The 20148-nt window shown below is 59.6% G+C and overlaps 1 protein-coding gene across 3 annotated transcripts in view; it reads right to left on the bottom strand.

Moving 5' to 3' along the window:
• Nucleotides 1-19811, bottom strand: part of CACNA1H (calcium voltage-gated channel subunit alpha1 H) — a 62730-nt gene extending 42919 nt beyond the window's left edge. For all 3 annotated transcript variants that reach the window (XM_080681016.1, XM_080681017.1, XM_080681018.1), the window contains exons 1-2: nt 19689-19811; nt 19095-19410 (exon numbers count right to left, since the gene is read on the bottom strand). In XM_080681016.1, the coding sequence (XP_080537142.1) occupies nt 19095-19392 (298 nt within the window). In that variant the 5' untranslated portion in view covers nt 19393-19410; nt 19689-19811. The remainder of the gene's footprint in view (nt 1-19094; nt 19411-19688) is intronic.
• Nucleotides 19812-20148: the final 337 nt, after the last annotated feature.

Below are 20148 nucleotides of genomic sequence, written 5' to 3'. Positions count from 1 at the left end.
TTGTGGCCCTCGAGTCAAAAAGTTTGCCCACCCCTGATAGACTGTTGTGCCCAACTATCCATTGCAGTGGTGAGCAAACTGAGGCTACCAACTGCCTGGGGCCAGGGTAGGTGATCAGGACCCCAGGAGTCCTGCACTTCTCTCAAGGGCTGAAGACCTCACCTCATCTGGAAAATGGGGTCCCTGGACCTCACATTCACCCCAGGAGAAGACGTTTCGGAAGGAGCCTGTAGAATTCTCAGTGTGGGCTGAGGACTCAAGCCCTCCCGGGTTCCTGAGGGGACTGCCTTCCTCACTTGCACCTGCTAGGCACTCTGTTTCCCCAGAGGCCTCCTGACCTGACTGGAAGCATGGCAGGAGGCGCATGTCACCGCCTCTGGGCTCCCATCAGGCCAGGCAGCCAGACCTGCAAAACTGCAAAGCGCCCCTCTTCTTGCTACATTTTTTGTTTTGGAAAATACATTCCTTCATAAGAGAAAAATGTTAATACGTAAGAGGTTTATTGTTGCTTTAAGTGGATTACTGAACAGCAATCTCTAAATTTCCCAATTTTAAATTCCAATAAGGTACATACTGAGACAGTTCTGTGAGAGCTCCTGGGGCCTCAATTAACCGTGAATGAGGGGGTCCCTAGAGCCTAGAGCTTGGGAACCCCTGTTTTATCGGGCTGGAGAACAGGGCGGCCAGTTGTCAACAGCAAACACACCTTGCTCCCACACTCTAAAGGAGGTCTCCTGCCCCCCAGAGGCTCAGACCCATCCCGAAGCCTGCTGGCCCCCAAAGCCCTTCCCACACCAGCAGAGCTCCACAGCCCCCACGCTCCACAGATGCCCTTCTGGGCCCCACGGTCCTGCTGACGCCCAGGTCCTGCACCTGCCCATCTCAGGGACCCCAATGGTGCCCAGCCCACCCAAAGACAGACCCTGGGTTGCAACTGACCCCAATAACAACCAGACCTCAACACACTCCTTGACATCCACGGGGCATGAAAGTGCTTCCAGGCCCTTCAGCCACAAAGATGCCATTCCTGCATGAACAGTGCCCCTTGCCCCCCACCCAATTGCAGGTCAGTGCACCTCCCATGCTCCCCCCCCCCCGAATCCCCTCCCTGCATCTGCCAGAGACCTGAGTACAACACCATAGAGCTGGCCCCTGCCCCTCAAGGGCCTCACTGCCCAGGAGGCTGCTTGCTGGACTGAGGGCTGTCTCCACGGTTGTAGGCAAGCAGCTCTGGGGAAGCTGGGCGCTTTAATAATAAATCCTTTAATTAGGGAATCCCGCTCCAAGGACAGGCACGTGGGTTACCTACTGTTCCCACGTCTTGGGGTTCCTGTTGCAGGCCTGTGCGGCATGCTGCCGGGGGCGGAAGGGGGGGGGGCGAGCCTGGGGCACAGAGCTCTGGAGGAAGCTGGCGGAGAGCAGGGTGCGCCTGTGCCTGCCTGAGAGCGTGTCCTTCACACATGAGCAGGGAAGGCACATTTTAAAGCTTGTGGCCCCCTCCCTGCCCCACGCACATTTCTGGAAGCTTCTGTGAGGCCAAGGTTCAGGGATATGAGGGTTTGCAATTTGGTTTCTGGCCCCAGATGGGATGGGAGCAACAGAGAGGCTGGACCTCAGGTCGGGGGTCATCAGGTGGACAAGGGGTGCTCACCATCCAGAAGGGGCAGCTGCAGGGCCTGGAAAGCTTCCAGCAGGCTAGAGATGAGCTGCCACAGCCCAGGAAGCTTCTCCCAGGAGAGTGTGTCACCACCCCCAGTTTTGGCCTCACCCTCATACCCCCACGATGACTTACTGCACAGCAGCTGCCCAAGCAGCCCAGGTCCCCTGCAGGCCTCCAAACTCTCAGGGGCTCCAGCCCAAAGGAGTGGGGATGCCTGGGATGCATCCATAAGGAGGCTGCTAGGTAACCAGGGTTCCCCCAGACTGCACCCCAGGAGGATGGGGCACACACTGTTCAGCATGGACAGAGGCCTTGTGTGGGACCAAAATGGGGCTGGGTCGGCCAGAGTCAAGGGTGTGTAAAAGAAGAGGGGAGACATCATGGGGTGGAGGTGGTGACAGAGCCAGGGGAGGATTTGGACCAAGAGTGAGGGGCAGAGCTGGATGTGGGGACCTGGCCAGCACAGCCCCCTGGAGCACATGCACCGGTGGCACCAAGGTCCCAAGGCGACTCCCCGTGGCCAGTGCTGGGCAGCTGCTCAATGACGTACTCGACAATCCAGTCCCAAGAGCTGCGGACCCTCAGCGAGTCCCTCCACCCTCTGAAATGCAGGTTCCCACCAGGTGTAACAGTGAGCACCCTCCTGATGGTGAGTTACCTCGAATGGCAAGCATGTCACAGGTGCCCCAAAGACAAGGGGATGTATAGAATGAAGATAAAATCATACAGCACACAGGAGACGAGAGCCAGTGTCCACCTCAGGCCCCCACCAGAGGAGGGGTCCCAGCCCCTCCCTGCCACATACCTGCCGAACCCCCCTGCAGAGGATGTGCCAGGAGGTACAATCAGAAGGGGCACAAACCTGGTTGGCATGGCAACCAGGAAGCCAGCCCGCACCTCAACCAGATCATTGTGCTGGAGAAAGATACTTATCTGATTAAAATCAGAGAGACAACATCGATCCTCAGTAGTCATTAGGGATGTCAGGAATGTGTGTGTGGCGGGGGGCAGGGCTCTGCCCAGGCCGGCGAGCGGGTCAGACTCTTTTCACTGGCCTAGTTGCCCCTCCCATGTCCCTGTTTCTCTTGTTCTCTTTTACGGCAAAACTCTGTCTAGAGGCCACAGCTGAATCTGCAGGCCTTGCCTCAGATTCCTCAGAATTCCCAAGGCCCGCAGCCCCGCCCCACCCTACCCTGCTGGTGGACTTGCTGGTCCATAGAAAGGACCAGAATGCTGGGGAGGGGGCTGCCCCTCTTGGAGGTTGGGTGTTGCCCAGCTGACTGCACAGATGTCCCCCGGGACTGACTGGGCTGGGGTCCAGAGGCAAGACCCCACCTCTGTGCCCACCAGGCGCTAAAGTGTCAGAGGCGGGAGGCACCCTGGGAAGGGTGGGAGGGTGTATGTGGGGGGGAACATTGTCTCTTTCTGCCCGGCCTCCAGAGCTCTGCAGATAAACAGTCTAAATTAGGAATTAAAACATCCCTTGCTCCCACCAGCCAGCAGGCTGTATTTCAAACGTGCAGGAAACACCCCAGCCACCGTAGCCCCAGAACCTCCTAACATGATTCTAAGGGGTCTGGCTGCACCGAGGGGAGAGTCTTGCTGGGCACAGCCCACCTACCCTGGGGCCGGCCTCCCTGAGCCAGTGGGCCCAGGGCTGGAATCTGGGACTCCGTGCTGCCCTGCCCAGCCCCCCACCAGCCCCCGAGAAGGGCGAGGGTAGAGGGGCACATAGCCCCATGGCTGTGACTAGGGGGGGCAAACACCCTCCTGACTGCCCTGGCCTCCCGCCCAGGGAGAGCCCTCTATGGTGTTGGGCGAGAATGTCCACCCTTAGGCACTACCTGCGGTCTCGGAGGGCAGGGCCACAGGGACCCCCTCCCTGAGCTCCAGGGTTCACCCAACCAGGCTTCCTGCCCACCCACACTCAGTGGGATGGGGGGCGCGGGGGAGGTGCTGCCTGGAACAGGGTGCATCTGGGACAGAGGGAGCTCTGTGCTGGAATTTCAGGCATCAAACATCAACAGAACTCGGGCTCCCTTTGAATTCCAGACACCCGGCACAGTGCCGGGCTGGTCCAGAGGATCCCACCTTCATTGGGGGGGTGGCGGGGAGGGGGTCTGGGTAGAAGACTTAGGGTCAAGGTCAAGCTGGGAGAAGGCAGCGTGTCAAGAGCTGAGAGTTGGGAGGGCCATATCGGCACAGGGAGAAGGCACCGGAGTGAGGGACCCCTGAGAGCATAGTACCCCCAACATGAACACCCTGGGACTGCCCCCTGGCCAAAGAGGAGATACTTCCTGGGGTGTCAGCTGCCACAGGGAGCCCTGTTCCAATGCATTCACCGGCATCCCCATTTGGGCACCTGTCTGGTGACTGGTCCTGCAGACTCCAGACCTGCTCACTCCGGCTATGCACAGCGGACCATGGCCAGGCATGGGGCACCACGGGTCCATCCATCTTGGCTCTCCCACCCTCCCCCCATACACACAGCCACGAATCCCAGCCCACACCCAGCCACAAAGAACCAGCAGTCAAAGCTCCCTCTCCAGAGGCACATGCTGGTCACGGGGACTGCAAGAGGGACAGAGAGGGCTGGGGCTGGCCCCAAGCACCACCCAGCCTGCCTCAGCTTGTCCCGCCTCCGACTGTGAGGGCCTGCAGAGCCCTGGGAGACACCCCTACACAAGGTCACTCGCCAAATGTCTCTGCATGGACACTGCTGGCCACAGGAAAGTCAGCACTGCCCAACCAAATGCTTCCACTAGCAAGTTCAAAATGACACTCCTTCAGGAAGGAGACCTGACTGTCCTAGAGCAGCTGGACTAAAATCACAGCGGCCACCAAGAGAAATGAGTCATACAGACGCCCGTGGGGACCCCACATGCCCTGGGCACTGCCAAGTAGCAGATGCTGATGACCCAAGGCTCCTGGCTCAATGGAGGGCCCTAGAAATTCCTATGTTGAAGTCCCAACCCCCAGGACTTCAGAATGTGACTGCATGTGGAGAAATGGTCCTTAAAGTGGTGATTAAGGTAAAAGGGAGCCACGTTGGTAGGCCCGAACCCAATGTGACAAGCGTCCTTATCAGGAGAGGAGACTGGCACACAGACACCCACAGAGAAATGACCAGATGAGCACACAGGGCAGAGGCAGCCATCTCTGCACCCGGCAGCGAGGCCGCAGAAGGAACCGGCCTGCTGAGATGATCTCAGAACTGCAGCCTCCAAGCCTGGGAGGAAATCGAGGTCTGTGGTGTAAGTCCGCTGTCTGCGGTGCTTTGTTACAGCGGCCAAGGAGACTAACTGACGCGGCAAGGTCTGGGGTGTCCTGATCACCCCAGGATAAGGAACTCCCAGAGCGAAGAGGTCCAGGGGGTGCTGTGCCGCCAGCAGATCCCCGAGCTGGGTTCAGGGATCATCCTGAGTGAGGGGCTTTCAGGGTCCGTAAGACAAAATGGGCTTCGCCCTCACAGAGACCCCCTTTCCTGCCAGGTTCTTATCAGATTTATGCTGAAACCACTTCCTCCAGGAAGCCCTTCCCATCTGCAGCACTGCATCGTCCCAGCTATGGGGGCCACCTGCCTCCCACCCAGAAGCTACTCAGGCAACTGGAGGGTGTCCCAGAGTGGCCAGAGTGTGAGCCAAAATCCCAAGTCCAGTAGCCTCCCAGCCAGTTCGGCAGCCCCGTAATACCTCCCAGCATGCCTGGCCCTGTCCTACAGCTGGGCCCTGGGGCAGATTGCTGGACCTTTGAGAGTGGGAGGCACCTGCTTCAGATCCCCACACTGGGGCCTGCCACATAGGAAGGCCTCAAATACTTTAGCCAAAGGAACCAAAGGGGAGGAGCCGTCAATGCCTGTTGCAGATGCCCACCAAGTGCGGACCAGTGTCAGGCAGGCATCAGAACAGACTGGACCATGTGGGTTCTTGGGAGTGAGTCAAGAGCATGGACAGTCATCATGGGCAAATGATGCAGCCCCCCTCCCATCACAGGATGGGTGAGGGCCACTGAATCCACCCTTGCCTCCCTCCCGCAAAACCAATGATTCTGGTCCATCTCTTGATTCTGGTCCATCTCTCAGGGTCAGGTGACCTCACTCCTTCTAGAAAGTTCTCAAAATGCTGGGCGTGGGGCAGAGGCATGGTTGCCAGCCCTGGGCATAAGCAGCCACCCAGGAACACGCCAGCTCCCACAGACCTGAGGGCTCCCCCTGCTCATCCACTAAGTGTCCAATGAGCACTCACTACATGCCAGCACCCTAATGCCACCAGCTCTTAGTGCCTCTGTTTTCTGTGTCTGAGGAACCCACATGTGGCCCTGGGAGGCAGCATCTCTGAACTCAATAAAGTGCTTTATGTAACTTGGGCCAGGCCGGTAAACCAGGAGCCTGGCTGGGGATTAGTGGCAGGCGTTGCCACAGCAACCTGATTAGTGGGAAACTTGCGTCTCAGCTCAAGCCTTGGCGTCTCAGCTCAAGCCTTGGCGCAGCTAGGCAAAGTAAGAGGAAGCCCAAGAGATTCATTAGCAACAGGTTCCCATGGCAACTGCGCCAAGCTCATTAATAATTTTTTTTATGCCAAGTGTGGGTGTTGAAATTCTCCAGAGGGCTGACAGAGGGATGGATGCCGAGCAAACACACACGCCAGCTACTCCCACCTGCAGCCTGGCACTACCCCACCAGGGCTCCCTGCGACACATGCCCCGCCCACCCATGTGCCCACTGTATGCCAGGACGTGGCACCCAGCAGGCCACGTGGTTCCCACGACCATGCCCTGCAGGATGGGCTTTGGAAAGGAGATCGAGATCAGAAGGGCAGCTCACACCAACCCAGGAAGCTTCCAAGACAAGACCCTCTTCTAAAGTAGCAGGGCTGCCCACCTCCCAGGGTTACCCGAAGTGCCTGCTGAGGGGCGATGGGGAGTGCCCAGCTCACACAGGTTGGTTCAGCCGTGGGCTCGGGCCGAGTGTGTTGTCTCATGCCCACTGGCTACCTCCTTTGGGACCACCGCCAAGGCTGTTGCAGTGGCTCAGAAAAACAAGCCAATGGGCGTGGGGTTAAAAAGTGGGCACTGCTCCTGGCGGGTGTGGCTCAGTTGCTTGGAGCATCATCCCGTACACCGGAAGATGGCAGGTTCGATGGCTGGTCAGGGCACACACCCAGGTTTCGATCCCCGGTTGGGGCGTGTGTGAGAGGCAACTATTTGATATTTCTCTGTCTTTTCCTTCCTCTTTAAAATCAATAAAAGAAATTTTCAAAAAAAAGTAGGAGCTGCACCTCAAATGACTCAATACAGTTCCCCTAAAATCCAGTGACTCTGCTCCTGGGAGAATTAAGACGGGAGTTCAAACAAAACTTGTACACAACTGTCATGGCAGCATTATTCACAGCAGCCAGAAAGTGGGACAACTCAGTGCCTACCAGCAGATGAATGAATGAACATGATGTATCCATCCATCCAACAGAATATTATTGGGCCATGAAAGGAGCGAGGCACTGCCATATGGCACAACAAATATGGATGAACCTTGAGAACATGGTGCTCAGTGAGAGAAGCCGGACACAGAGGCCACACAGTGCGATTCCACTCACACGTAATGTCCAGAATAGGCAAATTCAGAGACAGTGAATTAGTGGGTGCCGGGGGCTGAGGGAGGGGGACAGAGAGTGATCCACCAATAATGGGGATGGGGTCTCCTTTTGAGGTCATAAGAAAGTTCCAAAGTGGACTGCAGTGACACCTGCACAACTCTTGTGACTAGAGCAAAAACCACTGAGGTGTGTTTTCTTGTTGTTACTTGTATAACCCGAGGATATTTTTCCATTGATTCTTAGAGAGAGTGGAAGGGAAGGGAAGAGACAGACAGAAACATCGATCAGGGAGAGACACATCAATTGGTTGCCTCCTGCATGCACCCTGACCAGACCTGGGGGTCAAGCCTGCAACGGAGGTATGTGCCCTTGACCAGAATCAAACCCAAGACCCTTCAGTCCACGGGCTGACACTCTATCCACTGAGCCAAACCGGCCAGCGCTGGATTGTGCATTTTCTGTGCATTGTGCAGTGTGTGCAGGTCACTGAGAGAACAAGTGAGTGCCCGAGCCGGCCTGCCTGGGCCCCAAGTCCTGGGGGCCGCACAGGGACTCACTCTGAGCCTCAGTTTCCTCATTAGTAGACAGACTTGGGTGCAGAGGTGTCCCTCCAGGGCTGAGACAGAAGGAGGGGCTCCCCCTGGCAAATCGGATGAGGCTTGTCCTCATGGTTACCTTGCTCCAGGGTCAATGGTGACCGGTGCCCAAACCATAGGGTATCCCCATCTGCTGTGGGCAAGAACGTGACCCAGAGCCCAGCATGACCTTCTAGAGTGAGGGACACCTCCTTCCTTGGAAGAACCTGGCCACCACCAACCCCATCTGGTCACTTGGGGTGGCCTGTCCCAGTAGGAAAATACACAAAGGCAAGGATCCCCACCACCAAGTTGCGGTCGCTCAGTTTGAATGTGCGGACAGTACAGTGGCATCTGTGAGGAGGCCAAGGAGTGGTCACAGCAAAGGAGTGTGGGATTGGTAATTAGAGGACACACAGGTCTGTTCTGAGTCCAAGTACCGCCATTCACGCCCATGTGGGTGACAGCCAATTACCCACTTAGGAGCCACCAACCAGGGCTGCCCTTTCACGCTGAGTGGAAGGGAACGGTCCAACCCCTAAACTTCAGGAAGGAAGGAAATGTTGGCAGGGCAAGGCAGGGCGGGAGCGTGTGGAATGCTGGACACCACGCAGACCTCGGAGCGAGGTGTGAGATGGTGGCTCTACTGCATGCTCTCAGGGGCAGCCAGGGCTCCCCAAACCCCCAAGGCCCAGACACACCTTTTTTCCTCTGCCCTGGCGCCCCTCCCCAGCAACAACACCCAGAAATTCCACTGGGCAGGGACGAGACCAGACCCCCTTCCTGGAGCCCACCCATCTGGCTGAAGGCTCCCGGAGGCAGTGCCGCCTGCCCCTCCTTATTTAGTTGATCCAGATTTCTAATGTAGAATGGGGGAGGGAGGGAAGGAAGCCCAGCTTCTAAGACATAAAACCATGGTCTGGGATTTGCCGTTTGTGAATCTTTGTGTCCCAGGCCCACACGACAGTCATTTCTCTGACACTGCTGCTGGCTTTTGGAACATTCCTCGGATGATGACATAGGCCTCTTGCCCCATCCTTCCCAGCTATCGCAGCACCCAGGTCAGCTAAGGAGGGACTAGGTGGGCCCCCATCCTGTGTCCTAATACTTAGCCAACCCCCTTCCTGCCTCAGTCTCACCCCAGATGCTGCACCTGCAGGGACGTTCTGATCTCCCAGCACCACTGGGAGATGCCTCCTCCCGATGGGGGGCTCCATAACCTATGCTCCCATGTGGGACACCTTTCATGTCCTTGCGTGCCCACGAACCAATAACCAACCCTAAGAGCAGCCAATAAAGGTGCTCCTGCCATAGGGCACTTCAGGAGTGCCCAGCCGGCCACGCCCGAGGTGCATCACACACTCACAAACACGTGGTCCCATCCCGCGATCATGAAAGCAGCAGGGCTGTTCTGTGGCCAGGAGGCTGCCCTGCCAGCAGCCCACAACCCGAGATGTGTCCTTATCCATTCCGATGAGGTGCTAATGCAGGCTGACTCATCAGACTGCGGCCATGGCTGGCCACGGATTGCAAAGACAAAGGGACGCGGTCGGACGATGGGTATGGCCTCTACCTAGCCCTGGAGAGGCTGGCACCGCCCTCCGCAACTTCCTGGCAGGTGACAGACAGCCAGCTGTGCTCTGGGTTCCTGTCCCTGTGGCAGGCTGAGCTGCATGGGGCTGGGGCTTGGGAGAGCGGTGAGCACAGGCCAGCTGCTCAGGAGATCCTCCCAGGTCACACCATGCCCGGCACCTCCCCCCCTTTAAGGAAAAGGCCTAAGATGTTTCCAGGACCTGAGGCTCCCAGCCCACTGTCAGATGCCCCCATGCCAGGTCCCTAACCCACACCACCCTTGAGACCCAGGGGCTTACCCAACACCTGCCCACCCACCTGGCCAGGCCATCCCCAGCAGCCTGAAAATATCCTACGCTCTGCTCACAGCCACACCCTGGCCCTGGCAGATCCTCCTCCCACCCCACCCTGAACACTGTCCACAGGGAGCAGCAGCTGGCCTTGACCGTCTCAGGGTCTCATCCTCTTATCCGCTTTGTTCCCTGCCCCCAGCACACAGCCAAGCACTACCCCACATTCTGTACAGGATTCCAATAAGCCCAGAGTCACCAGGTGGGAGCCTTGTGGCCTTGAGACACCCCAGACCCTCCCCAGTTGGGCTGGGGCCACAGGGGCTCCATAAAGCCTGGGCCTGAGTCATCCTTATCACCCCAAAAAGCCCAGGCCAGGCTCTGGGATGGGAGGGCCTTAAGGGGAGCCCAGCTCTGGACTCAAACCTGTCTCCTCTCTGGCTACCTGTGGGCAGTGCCTCTCCACGCTGCTCAGAGGAGGACATGGCAGCAGCTGGAGCCCAGACGCCTCCCAGAGCCTTTGCTGCCAGAGGGCTCCCCAGTTGGGAATCAAGCCTGCTCAGCCCCACTGGCTGCCCACACAGGACCCTGAAGGAAGTCCTCAACCTGGCCGAGGACCTCAGGAAAGAGCCTGGTGGGGCTCAGAATGAGCTCCCTCTCTGCCCTTGCACCCAAATGGTACCCTCCGGGCAGCAGGAAGGCCCCTGGCAGCCCAAGGAGCACTTGCTGAGTGAGGGTCCAGACTCCCGGGGGTCTCTCTCCTGAGCTTCTGTCCCGGGGAAGACGCCAGTACAGAGGGAAGATGTCGAAGGCCCAATATCATGGACAGAACCAGTGGACACCACCTGAGGGAAGTCCCCCTCCCCTCTCGGGTGGCGCAGAGACAGCACTGGGCGAGCCCTAAGGCACCCAGAAGACTTGGACAGAGAGACATACCGCTTGGGGTCTGACGAGACCTCCCCTCTATGATGCTCAGAAGAACCGATTCTCAGTTGGCTTCCCCTCCCCGGTGGCTCCGCTCCTTGTCAGAGCCTGGCCTGGCGGCTGAGAGAGCCTGGCCTGGCGGTGATTTAGCCCAGAAGGGATTGCCTCCCATTAACGGCATCGCCTGCATTTCCCTCTGGGCACTGCAAGGGCATGCGGGCTGGGAAGGGGCTGCCTGAATAAAGCACCACGGTGGGGGCTTAAACCACAGGAGCCCTCTCACCGGACAGAGGCTGCAGGGCCGTGATCAAGGTATCACAGGCTGGTCCCTTCTGGGGGCCGTGAGCTCTGGTGGCTGCAGGAAACCTTTGGTGTCCCTGGGTTAGTGGACATGTCACTCCAATGTCTGCCCCATCTTCATGAGGCTTCTATGTGTCTGTGTCTCCTCCTCTTACGAGGACACAAGTCATTGGGTTCAGGGCCCTATTTCCCTATAAATTCACATTCAGAGGTTCCAGGTGGACATGAATTTGGGGGACATTCTTCAAGCCAGTACGCTGGTCTACACATGCCACTTTGTGTGCACAATGTTCACACCCCCACAGCCACACCCCTGAACACAGCGTTCCACCCCCAGGTGAGGTGCTCCTGCCACTCTGTCCACCTGCCCATCCCGACAGCTCCTGGTGCACCTGCCCAGCCTGGCTGCTCTACCAGGGCCCTGCAGCGATGCCCCCAGCAGAAGGCGGGGATTCCGCCACGCCCCAACACTGCCACCCCTTATGTTTCTGTTGTTCTCTGTCTCTTTTGTCAGTCCCTGGGGTCAAAGGATAGGCAGCCAGGACACAGCTGGCCCCACACCTCCTGGGGTACCTTGGAGGCAGAGGGGGGTCAAAAGTCACCCCCAGGGCAACAGATGGGTGGCCCAGGACTTGGCTTCAGGCCTGGCACAAGGAATGCCCCATCCCATGCACACACCTGAGAACACAAAGGGTACTTGCTTCTACCGACACTCCATTCTCCAAATGCCGCTGGGGAAGCTTTTCGGCAGCGGGAGGAAGCTGAGCAAGTCGCGCCCCCGCCCCAGGCGGCCTTCCAGCGGGTGTGGGCATTTAGCCCTCGGTCCAGCAGATGGTCCCAGCCTCCAACCTCCCCTTGGGCGAGACCCTGTGCCACTGTTCCAACCAGGGGAGCAAGTGGGTATGGGGCACCTGGCTGGCACCCCAGCTGTCCTCAGACAACCACAGCGAGAGGTTTCGAGGGGCGGAAGTCTGTTCGGTTTAGAAAACAAAGAGCCAGGACACGACCTAGGCCACCAAGGCCCTGAAGCTTTGGGGTGCTGACCTTGGCAGTAGGGCCCCAGCCTCTGACACCCAGTCAGGGCCCAGAGCAGAAGGGGAACCCCAGGCTCAGAGCCCACCCTGCCTTGCCACCTTGGACCTCAGGGACACACATTCTGTCCAAAGAATCTGCTGCCTCTGGAAAACTCTCCCCCAGCCCCCCAGCCTCTCCTTCCCTTGATTAATGCGTCGGATGCCCCACACCCTCCATGCAAGCCAGGGCTGGAGGACCTCAAAGTCTCCAATGTGTGGCCCTCTCACCGGCTGGCCATGGACTAGACTGGGCCCTTTACCAGCCAAATCAGCGTAAGTGCCACACTGTCCGTGATGAAGAAGGGCAGTCAGAGGTGATGTGAGGGAGAAACACTAGGTCACAGGAGGTGGCCAACAGCTCCTCCCCCAGTGTCCAGGGAGATCCCAGGAATCCCCGGAGGCCCCAGCCCTGGCCTCCTTGGGGGGCTGCCACTGACTTCTGGGGCCACTGACTTCAGGCCACATCCCCTGGAGAGACATAATGGTGTCCCTACCGCAGTCCTCTGAGCAGTGAGGGGCAAGAGACAACCACCTCCTGCCAGGGACGCTGCCAGCCAGGTGCAGACAGGTAGGGAGAAGGGAGAGAAAGGAATATAACAAGGTTGAGAAAGGAATAGAACAAGGTTGAGGGAGAGGGGGAAAGAGGTTGGGGCTCCCAGCTGAAGGCCACTGCAACACAGAAGAAGGGTACTGAGCCCCTCCCTCACCTTCCCAGGCCACGGTCCCACCACGCCAGCACTCTGACCTCACCTGGGGGCCGGCCTGGGGTAGGGGTGCACTGGCAGAGCACAGAACAGAAAGGACATCATGACCAAGCAGGCTCGCTGCTGCTTGCCAAACACATCTGCACGGGTGCCAGGGCCAGGCTTTGCCCAGCTCCAGGTGGGGGCAGGGGTTGTGCCCACCCAGGAGGACCGCCTATTGTGTGCCCCACCCCTTGAAGGTTAGGGGGCTCCCATGGGCTCCCAGCTGCTCGCAGCACTGCAAGCCAGCTCTGCACGCCTCCATCGCCTTCTGGGACTTTTGTCCCTGTCAGCTCCCTGTCTTACATCAGGCAGGGCTGGGGGCAGCTTTCACCCTGGGCCCTCCCTAACTTTCGGGAGCCTGGGGGAGGGCGGTTCCAGGTTCCCCTGTCAGCACTGCCTCCAACTTTGCAGAGAAAGAAACTCTGGTTGAGGTCAGGGTGGGGGACTGCTCTGGGACACGACCTTGACCTTGTCTGTATCACATGTAAGAAGGGGGTGCTCCTGGTGCCCCTGAAATCCTCCCACATCCAAGAAAGGTGCTGGGGCCCAGAGAGGCAGCTCCTCACAGCACAAGGCTCCCTGCTCCCCACTGATCTTGGGGAGCTAGAGGCGGCAGCAAACCCACCCGGAGCCCTAATTTAGCACACTCATCAACTGTCCCCGCGAGTCAGAACTCCAGGCTGACAGCACGCCAACACCCCACTCCTCGCTGCAGCAGAGGGACAAGTGCCTGGGAGGTGAGGACTCCGGTGTCCACTGGCCCACCTGCCGTCAGGGCCACGTGGGATGGCACACCCCGGCCTCCCTTGGGAGGCGTGTCTACAATGCAGGGCCCCTTCTGAGAAAACGATGAGCTGCTACTTGCTTTGTGAAGGCAGCGAAGCTCTTCGGCAGGCGAGCAAAGTGCTCTGCCTCTGGGGATGGGGCTGAACCCGCTGCCAACTCGCAAGGGATGGACTGCTTTCTTCGCCATCTCTGACCCGGGCTCCATTCCCTCGTCAGACTGTGAGCCGACAGCCTCACTTCCCTCCTCCTATCTACCCAGGACGGGCGCCCACATTTAACTGTCCGCCTGGAAATTCAATTGAGGCCCACGTGACTTACAGTTGTTCCCAGTTGTGTCAAAATTAACCGCCGAGGGGAGGAGACAGTAATTGGTCTTTTGTGCCACTGAGTTAAATACCCACTTGCAACAAGGAGAAAGAAAAAGAATATTCCTAACGCAGCTTCAAGAGCTGCCACCCCCACTCCCTGGGGGGTTTCTGAGGGGCAGGGCAGAGCGAACACATTGTGACACCAGTAAATAAAGGTGACACATCTCCTGCCTGACCTTGACTGCGCAGAGCTGCTCCGCAGACTCATCCCTAGGACGCTGGACTGGCTGGCCCATGCCCCGCATTCCTTCACATCCTGACCCAGGGACAGGGACCTGGCCAGCAGCTTAGGGAGGTGGGCTGCCTTCCCCGCCTCACCTCGTGGAGCACCCTGGACCCCCTCTGAGCACTCCACTGTACAAGGGAGGATCCCCACAGCCCTCCTTGGTTAGGGTGCATTTGGGTGGTCCGAATATGATGCCCCCCAAGTCCAAAGGCTCCCTTTGAAGGAAACAGCCTTGTCCTCACCTGGGGCTTCAAAGGTGTGGGGATGAGGGCCGCACCAGCACCTTCCCCCCTTTGCTCCTTCAGTGCCCTCCACCTGCCCTTCCACCCCTACCTCTCCCCAATTTCTCCCTGAGCCTGGTCCCAATACTGCTTCCCCCTTGAGGAACCAGCTCCAAACCCAGCTGGAGGCAGACCCACTTCCTGAGCCCCATGGCCAGCCCACTACCCACCCATCATGCTCACAGGCCTTTCCTGGCCTCTCTCCCCACGGCCCACCTTGCCCCTCCTCACCTTCACCTCACAGCACACAGCCCAGCCGCAACTGCATGAGCACATGCCACCTGCCTCAGGATCCCTGCATGTGCCATTCCTCTGTCTGGGACACTCCTGCTCCATGTCCAACCTCATGTCACCCCGACTACAGGTCCTCGTGCCCATCTAGCTGATGCAGTCTCCCGGCTCCCAGCTGCCCAAAGCCTCCATCTAGTCCATCCTATCCGCCTAAGTGCCCTCACCGAGATCAGGCCAGCCTCACTTTGATCACCGAGATCAAAACAGCCAACAGCTGGGCACACAGCGGGAACTCACAGAGTCCTGGGGTGTGCCACTCAGGGAGACCCACGTTGGGCCCTACGTGGGGGCCAGCATGGAGCTCAGGCCAGGATAGGTTTGCTGAATGAAGCTGCCTTGCAGTAAGAGAGTGCTCACAGAAGCTTCTGCACCACTTGTCCGAGTGCCCCCCAAAACACACACATACACACGCTCGCACATGCAGAGCCTCTCCAGGGTCCTGCTGGGCAGCAGATGAGGGGGCAGGTGCCTCACTTGGCCTCATGGCGGCGCCACACACCCAGGGCACTTATTCAGTGCTTCCAGGTCCAGGGGCCCCTCCAAGAGCGGCCACGCAGGAAAGTGGTTCCAACCCCAACTCCTGCAGGTGCTCAGAGATCCGCTTCCCAACTGTCACCCTCCCCAGCTCTCAGGGGAAATGACCCCTTCCCATGACACTCCTGTCTTCGCTGAGGGTCTTTACTCCCCCCAGCCCAAGCCGCAGAGGCTGAAAACACATTTGTCCCTGCCAGACACACAGCCGGTGCTCAGTGTAAACAACCTAAGCCCTCAGAGCACAAGGTGACAGTGGGGGCCCCAGAAGCACAGGGACACATGTAACTCCTTCCTTCTTCAGTCACAGGAAGTCTGGGCAGTGCCATGAGCATCAGCCACAGAGCCCAGGCCCTCCAAATCCCCAACGGCCCCTCCGATGGCCTTCCCATCTGTCTAGTCCCAGGCCTCCCAGTGAGCACCCCAGAGCCTCCAAATCCAGGGAAACAGACACACCTCAGTGCCAGGAACCAGGTGCTGGGGTGAGGAGGGACCTTGGAACACAGAGAAAAGCCCTGTCCTACCGGAAAAAAAGGGGGGGGGGGCTTAAGGGTCAGGGCCATGAGGTCAGGAAGGTGAGGACCTGAGACTGTCCTGCTCACATCAAGTCTGTGGGAACAGAGGGAGCTCAGGGGGGCCTTCTCTTTTCCAGATCACCACCCCACATGTCCTTGCTGGGATGCCCAAGCCTGCTGTGAGCCTCAGGTGACTGGCAGCCGCCACAGAGAGGTGTGATAGCTCAGAGCATCAGTTTTAAGGACAGACTCGTCCAGCCTCACCTGCCTGGCAGGCAGGGCCCTGCCAAGCACGTGGACTTGAGAGTCAGGCTGGGCTCACCCAGCTCTGCCCGCTGCGGTCGCATGACCATGGCCTGTCCTTTGCCTTCTCCAAGCCCTAAGCCAAGGGTGCCTGGCCCTGGGAGACACCTCCTGGAGGTGCCCACCACCCCTGAACCCCCAATCATCCCCTCAATCACCTCCTAGTCGCTAAACACCCTGGCTGGGCTGCAGCTGGCCTCCCTCACTCACAGGGGCACCTCACAAGGCCTCCCTCCCAGCTGCCAGCATCCCTCGAGGGCCCCGCTCAGCCTGGGTGCTGGGGTACAGCAGCTGTGACACAGGCAAGCACCTAGTCAGGAACCCCGGGGAGCCCGGGCAAAACATAACCCAGCCACACAGGCTACCACACAGATCCCACCCACCTTCCGCTATAAATAAACCTGTGTAGGAGAAACAGCACTTGCCCCAAAACTTCCAGTACAATTATATTTTCAAACAGCAAAGTAAATCAATAAAGATAGGGGCCGTCCTTGGAGACTCCTTCACCTTGGACTGGAGTTTCCCTAAAGGCAAAAACAGAACATGCGTGTTTACGTGTGCAGGAGGGGGCCATCCACTCGGACGTTCCAGAAAGGTGCAGGACTTACGGCCCTTCTTGCGTTCCAACTGCCAATGGCATCTCTGCTGGGGAACATCAGCTAGGACTCTACCAGGCTCTTGGGAGCAAGTTGTTTTACGCAGTGTAAGTCCCCAGAGCAAACACCACTATCCTTCCGCCCGCCGCCACCCCCCCACCCCCCCCACCCCCAGTTTACCCTCTGCAGCAGGGGAGACTCCAGGGAATGACAGTGAGTGCCCTGACAAAACAGCTACCAGCAGGGAGGGCGACAGACCTGGAAGCACCCTGCGGCTACAGGACACTCCACAGTCCCTGGAAATCCTTGCCACATGGACAGCCCCCATGCCGCCTGCCTCGCACCAGGCACCACCGCCACCACTCCCAGGAATGTGAAGCCTGTGCGGAAGCCCCACGGGTTTTCCTGGAGCGGATTCGATCCCCACCTGTCTGGGCACACCAGCTTATTTTAGGTCCTGTGGCCAACACACCCCAAGCCAGGACCTGGCATTTGCTGGGTCAGCAGCCATCCCCACATGGGGTAGGGGCCCTGATGAGCCCACCCCAAGACAGATAAGGGGTTTCTACAGGACCTGGAGTAAAACTATCTAGGACGCGGGCTCCCCGACTGCCTGCCAGTAAGAGGGGACAGCTCTCATCCCTGGGTGACAGCCCTCAGCACCTTCTTGCTCCTGGGGCCACAGGGCATCCTACTCCTCAGGTCACAAAAGAGCCCAGGTCAAGGACATAGCATGTGGTCCTGCCAGCCCACCCCCACCCCCTCTGGGCCTCACCTCACCTGGGGTAAGGCACCCCGCCACCTCCCTCCCACTGAGTAACACAAACAACCCTGTTAGACATCCTCATGGACACAGCCGGGCCTGGAACATCCAGAACACCAGGGCCAGGCGTGAAGACTCCCACAGCTGCGAGGGGACAGAGCAGCCAGACCCAGGGGCTGTCAGGGGAGAGAAAGTGCAGGCCCTGCAGTGCTCTTTCCCTCTCTGGTCTCTGTGCTTGGAAATGACTGACATGCAAGGAAGACCAACCTCCTGTCCCATCTGTCCCAGGCCTTCAGGAACCCCCAACATGGCCCAACACCACACCAAGCCACGCCATCTTCCTGCCAACTCCAGGCTGGGTTCTGGAGAGAAGGCACACCTACAATGACCCTGCAAGGTTAGGTTGGCTGCTGCTCAGAGGCCCAAGCCTCAACAGCCTCGGATGCCCATCGCGGCTGCACGGACAAAATCAGGCACTGCTGCCTGCTGCCATGCTCGGGGAGGGCCCTCTGGCCACCACCAAGGCCCACCATCCTGGACTGCGATGACCTCCTTCACAACCAGAAGGTGATTCTAACTCAGCCGATGTTTGGACTTGAGAAAAGAGAAACACAGGTTTTATTCCTTTTTTTGGTACAAATTCCTCTTTGTATTTAATATTTATACAGTTAAACACACAAGGTAGGAAAAATATATACACGCATTGCTCATTTTGCCTTTGTCTGTCTCCTCAACTCTGACAGGGAAAGTTTATGTCCAGGGTCCCACTTCTGACAACCTCCTCTCCTCAACTGCCCCTCCTACACAGCAGCCCGTCCAGGACGTCCAGTCCTTCCAGGTCCAGGGGTAGGAAGGCTCAGCACCCAAAGCCTGCCCACCTGGCAACCAGCTCCGAGGGGGAACTAGTGGCAAGAAGCAGCCAGGAGGCAGGGTGAACCAAAACTGACAGTCCCCAAAGGCCACCTACTGGGGGGGGAGGAGGGGGCAGCAGACCTACTGCCTGCATCCCAGAAATGCTTCCTGGCAGGATTCAGCTCTGCTCTAGAACCTTTTCCCAAGTCTGCCACTCTAGCCAAGAACTGAAAGGGTGGTCCCTTTCTCTCCAGCCAGAGAAAGCACCAGGAGAAGGGACTCCAGGGTGCAGTGCCAGCTGCCTCCCTGCCCCCACCCCAGCTGCGCATGACTTAGATCGGCCCCAGTACTGAGTTCAGCCTGGAAAGGCGAGTTCACAACCAACGTCACCACCTCTCTCCGTGGAAAAGGACCAGAGAACGCGCATTACTTCCCGGCCCCCACGGGTCTTCTGTAGCGCTCGAAAGCACAAGGCACAGGTTGAAAACTTTGCTACCCTACTCTAGTTCCTTTTGGCTTCCCCCTCCCCAGCGAGGGTCCTGCCTCTTCTGATCACAACCCACTGGTGTTCAGGGAGCTCCGCCCTCCCTTTCCTGGCGACCCCTCTCCCCTCCAAGCCTTCAGTAGCCTGGCCGCTACTCTCACTCTCTGCGGTCCCAAGTGGCTCTAGACCGGGCACACCCCATTCGAGTTAGGAGAGATGCCCCGCTGTCCCCCAAAGCCCGCCCCTGCCCAGCGCCCCCCGCATGCCCGGCCCGAGCCGGGTCCAACGAATGCGGGCGCGTGTGGTCGCACTCGGGGAGAGTCCCGCGCGCCGGATCCCCGCAACCCGGCGGCCAGGGAAGGATATGGGTTACAGACCAGCCGGAGACACCAGCTGCGCGGCCGCGTGGTCTGCCCAAGGCAGAAGAAGACAGTGGCCGCCAGTGCCGGGTACGGGACCGGCTGCTCCTCATCCGCGCCCAGCTCCGCGCTGTGCTCAGCCGCCGGACTCTCGGGGGGCGACGCACTGGGCCCGGACTCCCGATCCACCTCTCGCCCCAGCGCCCCAGGGCTTGCCGGGGACGCCCCCGCTGTCGCCGCAGGGCCGGGAGCCGGCGCGCCCAGGGTCACTCGGACCTCATCAGCCGCCAGCGCGCCCTCGGTCATGGTGGCAGCGGGCAGCACCTGCGGGGGACAAGCGGTGACCGGGCCCCAGGAACGACAGCCTCGCCCGCCTCCGGCGGAGCGGAGCTGTGAGAACAGCCGCGGCCGCCGGGATGTCTTTGTCTTTTCTTATTAGAGACAAATGCGCCCCCCGCCCGCACCCTCCCTCCAGCGAGGGCTGGGCGGCCCCTCCCCCACCAATGGGGCCCAGGCGGGTACTCGAGGGGCTCCTCGCCCGCTGCGCCCAAGTTGAAGGGGTCCCGGCGCGCAGTAGGGCGCGCGTCCTCACTGCGTCTCACCTCGCTCCGGCGGCCGGCGGTGTCCCCACCGGCATTGCCCGGGCGGCGCGATCACTGCGGACCCGGCACGGCGTTCGGCCCCGACTGGAGCACCGCCGCCCCCGGCCCGCGCCCCCAGCCCACCAGCTCCGGGATGCGGCCCCGGCGCCTGCTCCCGCTACGGCTCCGGTTGGCCAGGCGACGGCAGCTGCCCGGGCGCAGAGGGAACCGCTGGGCCGATGGGCGCGGGCCGGGGGCGCGGGGGGTGGGGGGGGCGGTGCAGGCTGGAGGTAGCGGCAGCGAGCGAGCCCCGAGCGTGTCCGCGCGCGGCGCTGGAAACTTCGGAGTGAGCCGCTGGAGGGGCGGGGGCGGGAGGGGCGGGACCAGCGCGGGGGGCGGGGCCGGGAGGGAGGGAGAGAGCGCGGGCTTGGGGGTTTCTCTCCACTCCCCCTGGGGAGGTCGGGGGGCGCGGAGAAGGGCC

This window comes from Plecotus auritus, assembly GCF_963455305.1.
Source record: "Plecotus auritus genome assembly, chromosome: 7".
NCBI classification, from domain to species: domain Eukaryota; kingdom Metazoa; phylum Chordata; class Mammalia; order Chiroptera; family Vespertilionidae; genus Plecotus; species Plecotus auritus.
Note: the sequence above shows the minus strand (reverse complement) of the source record. Positions and strands in the feature narration are given on the sequence as shown.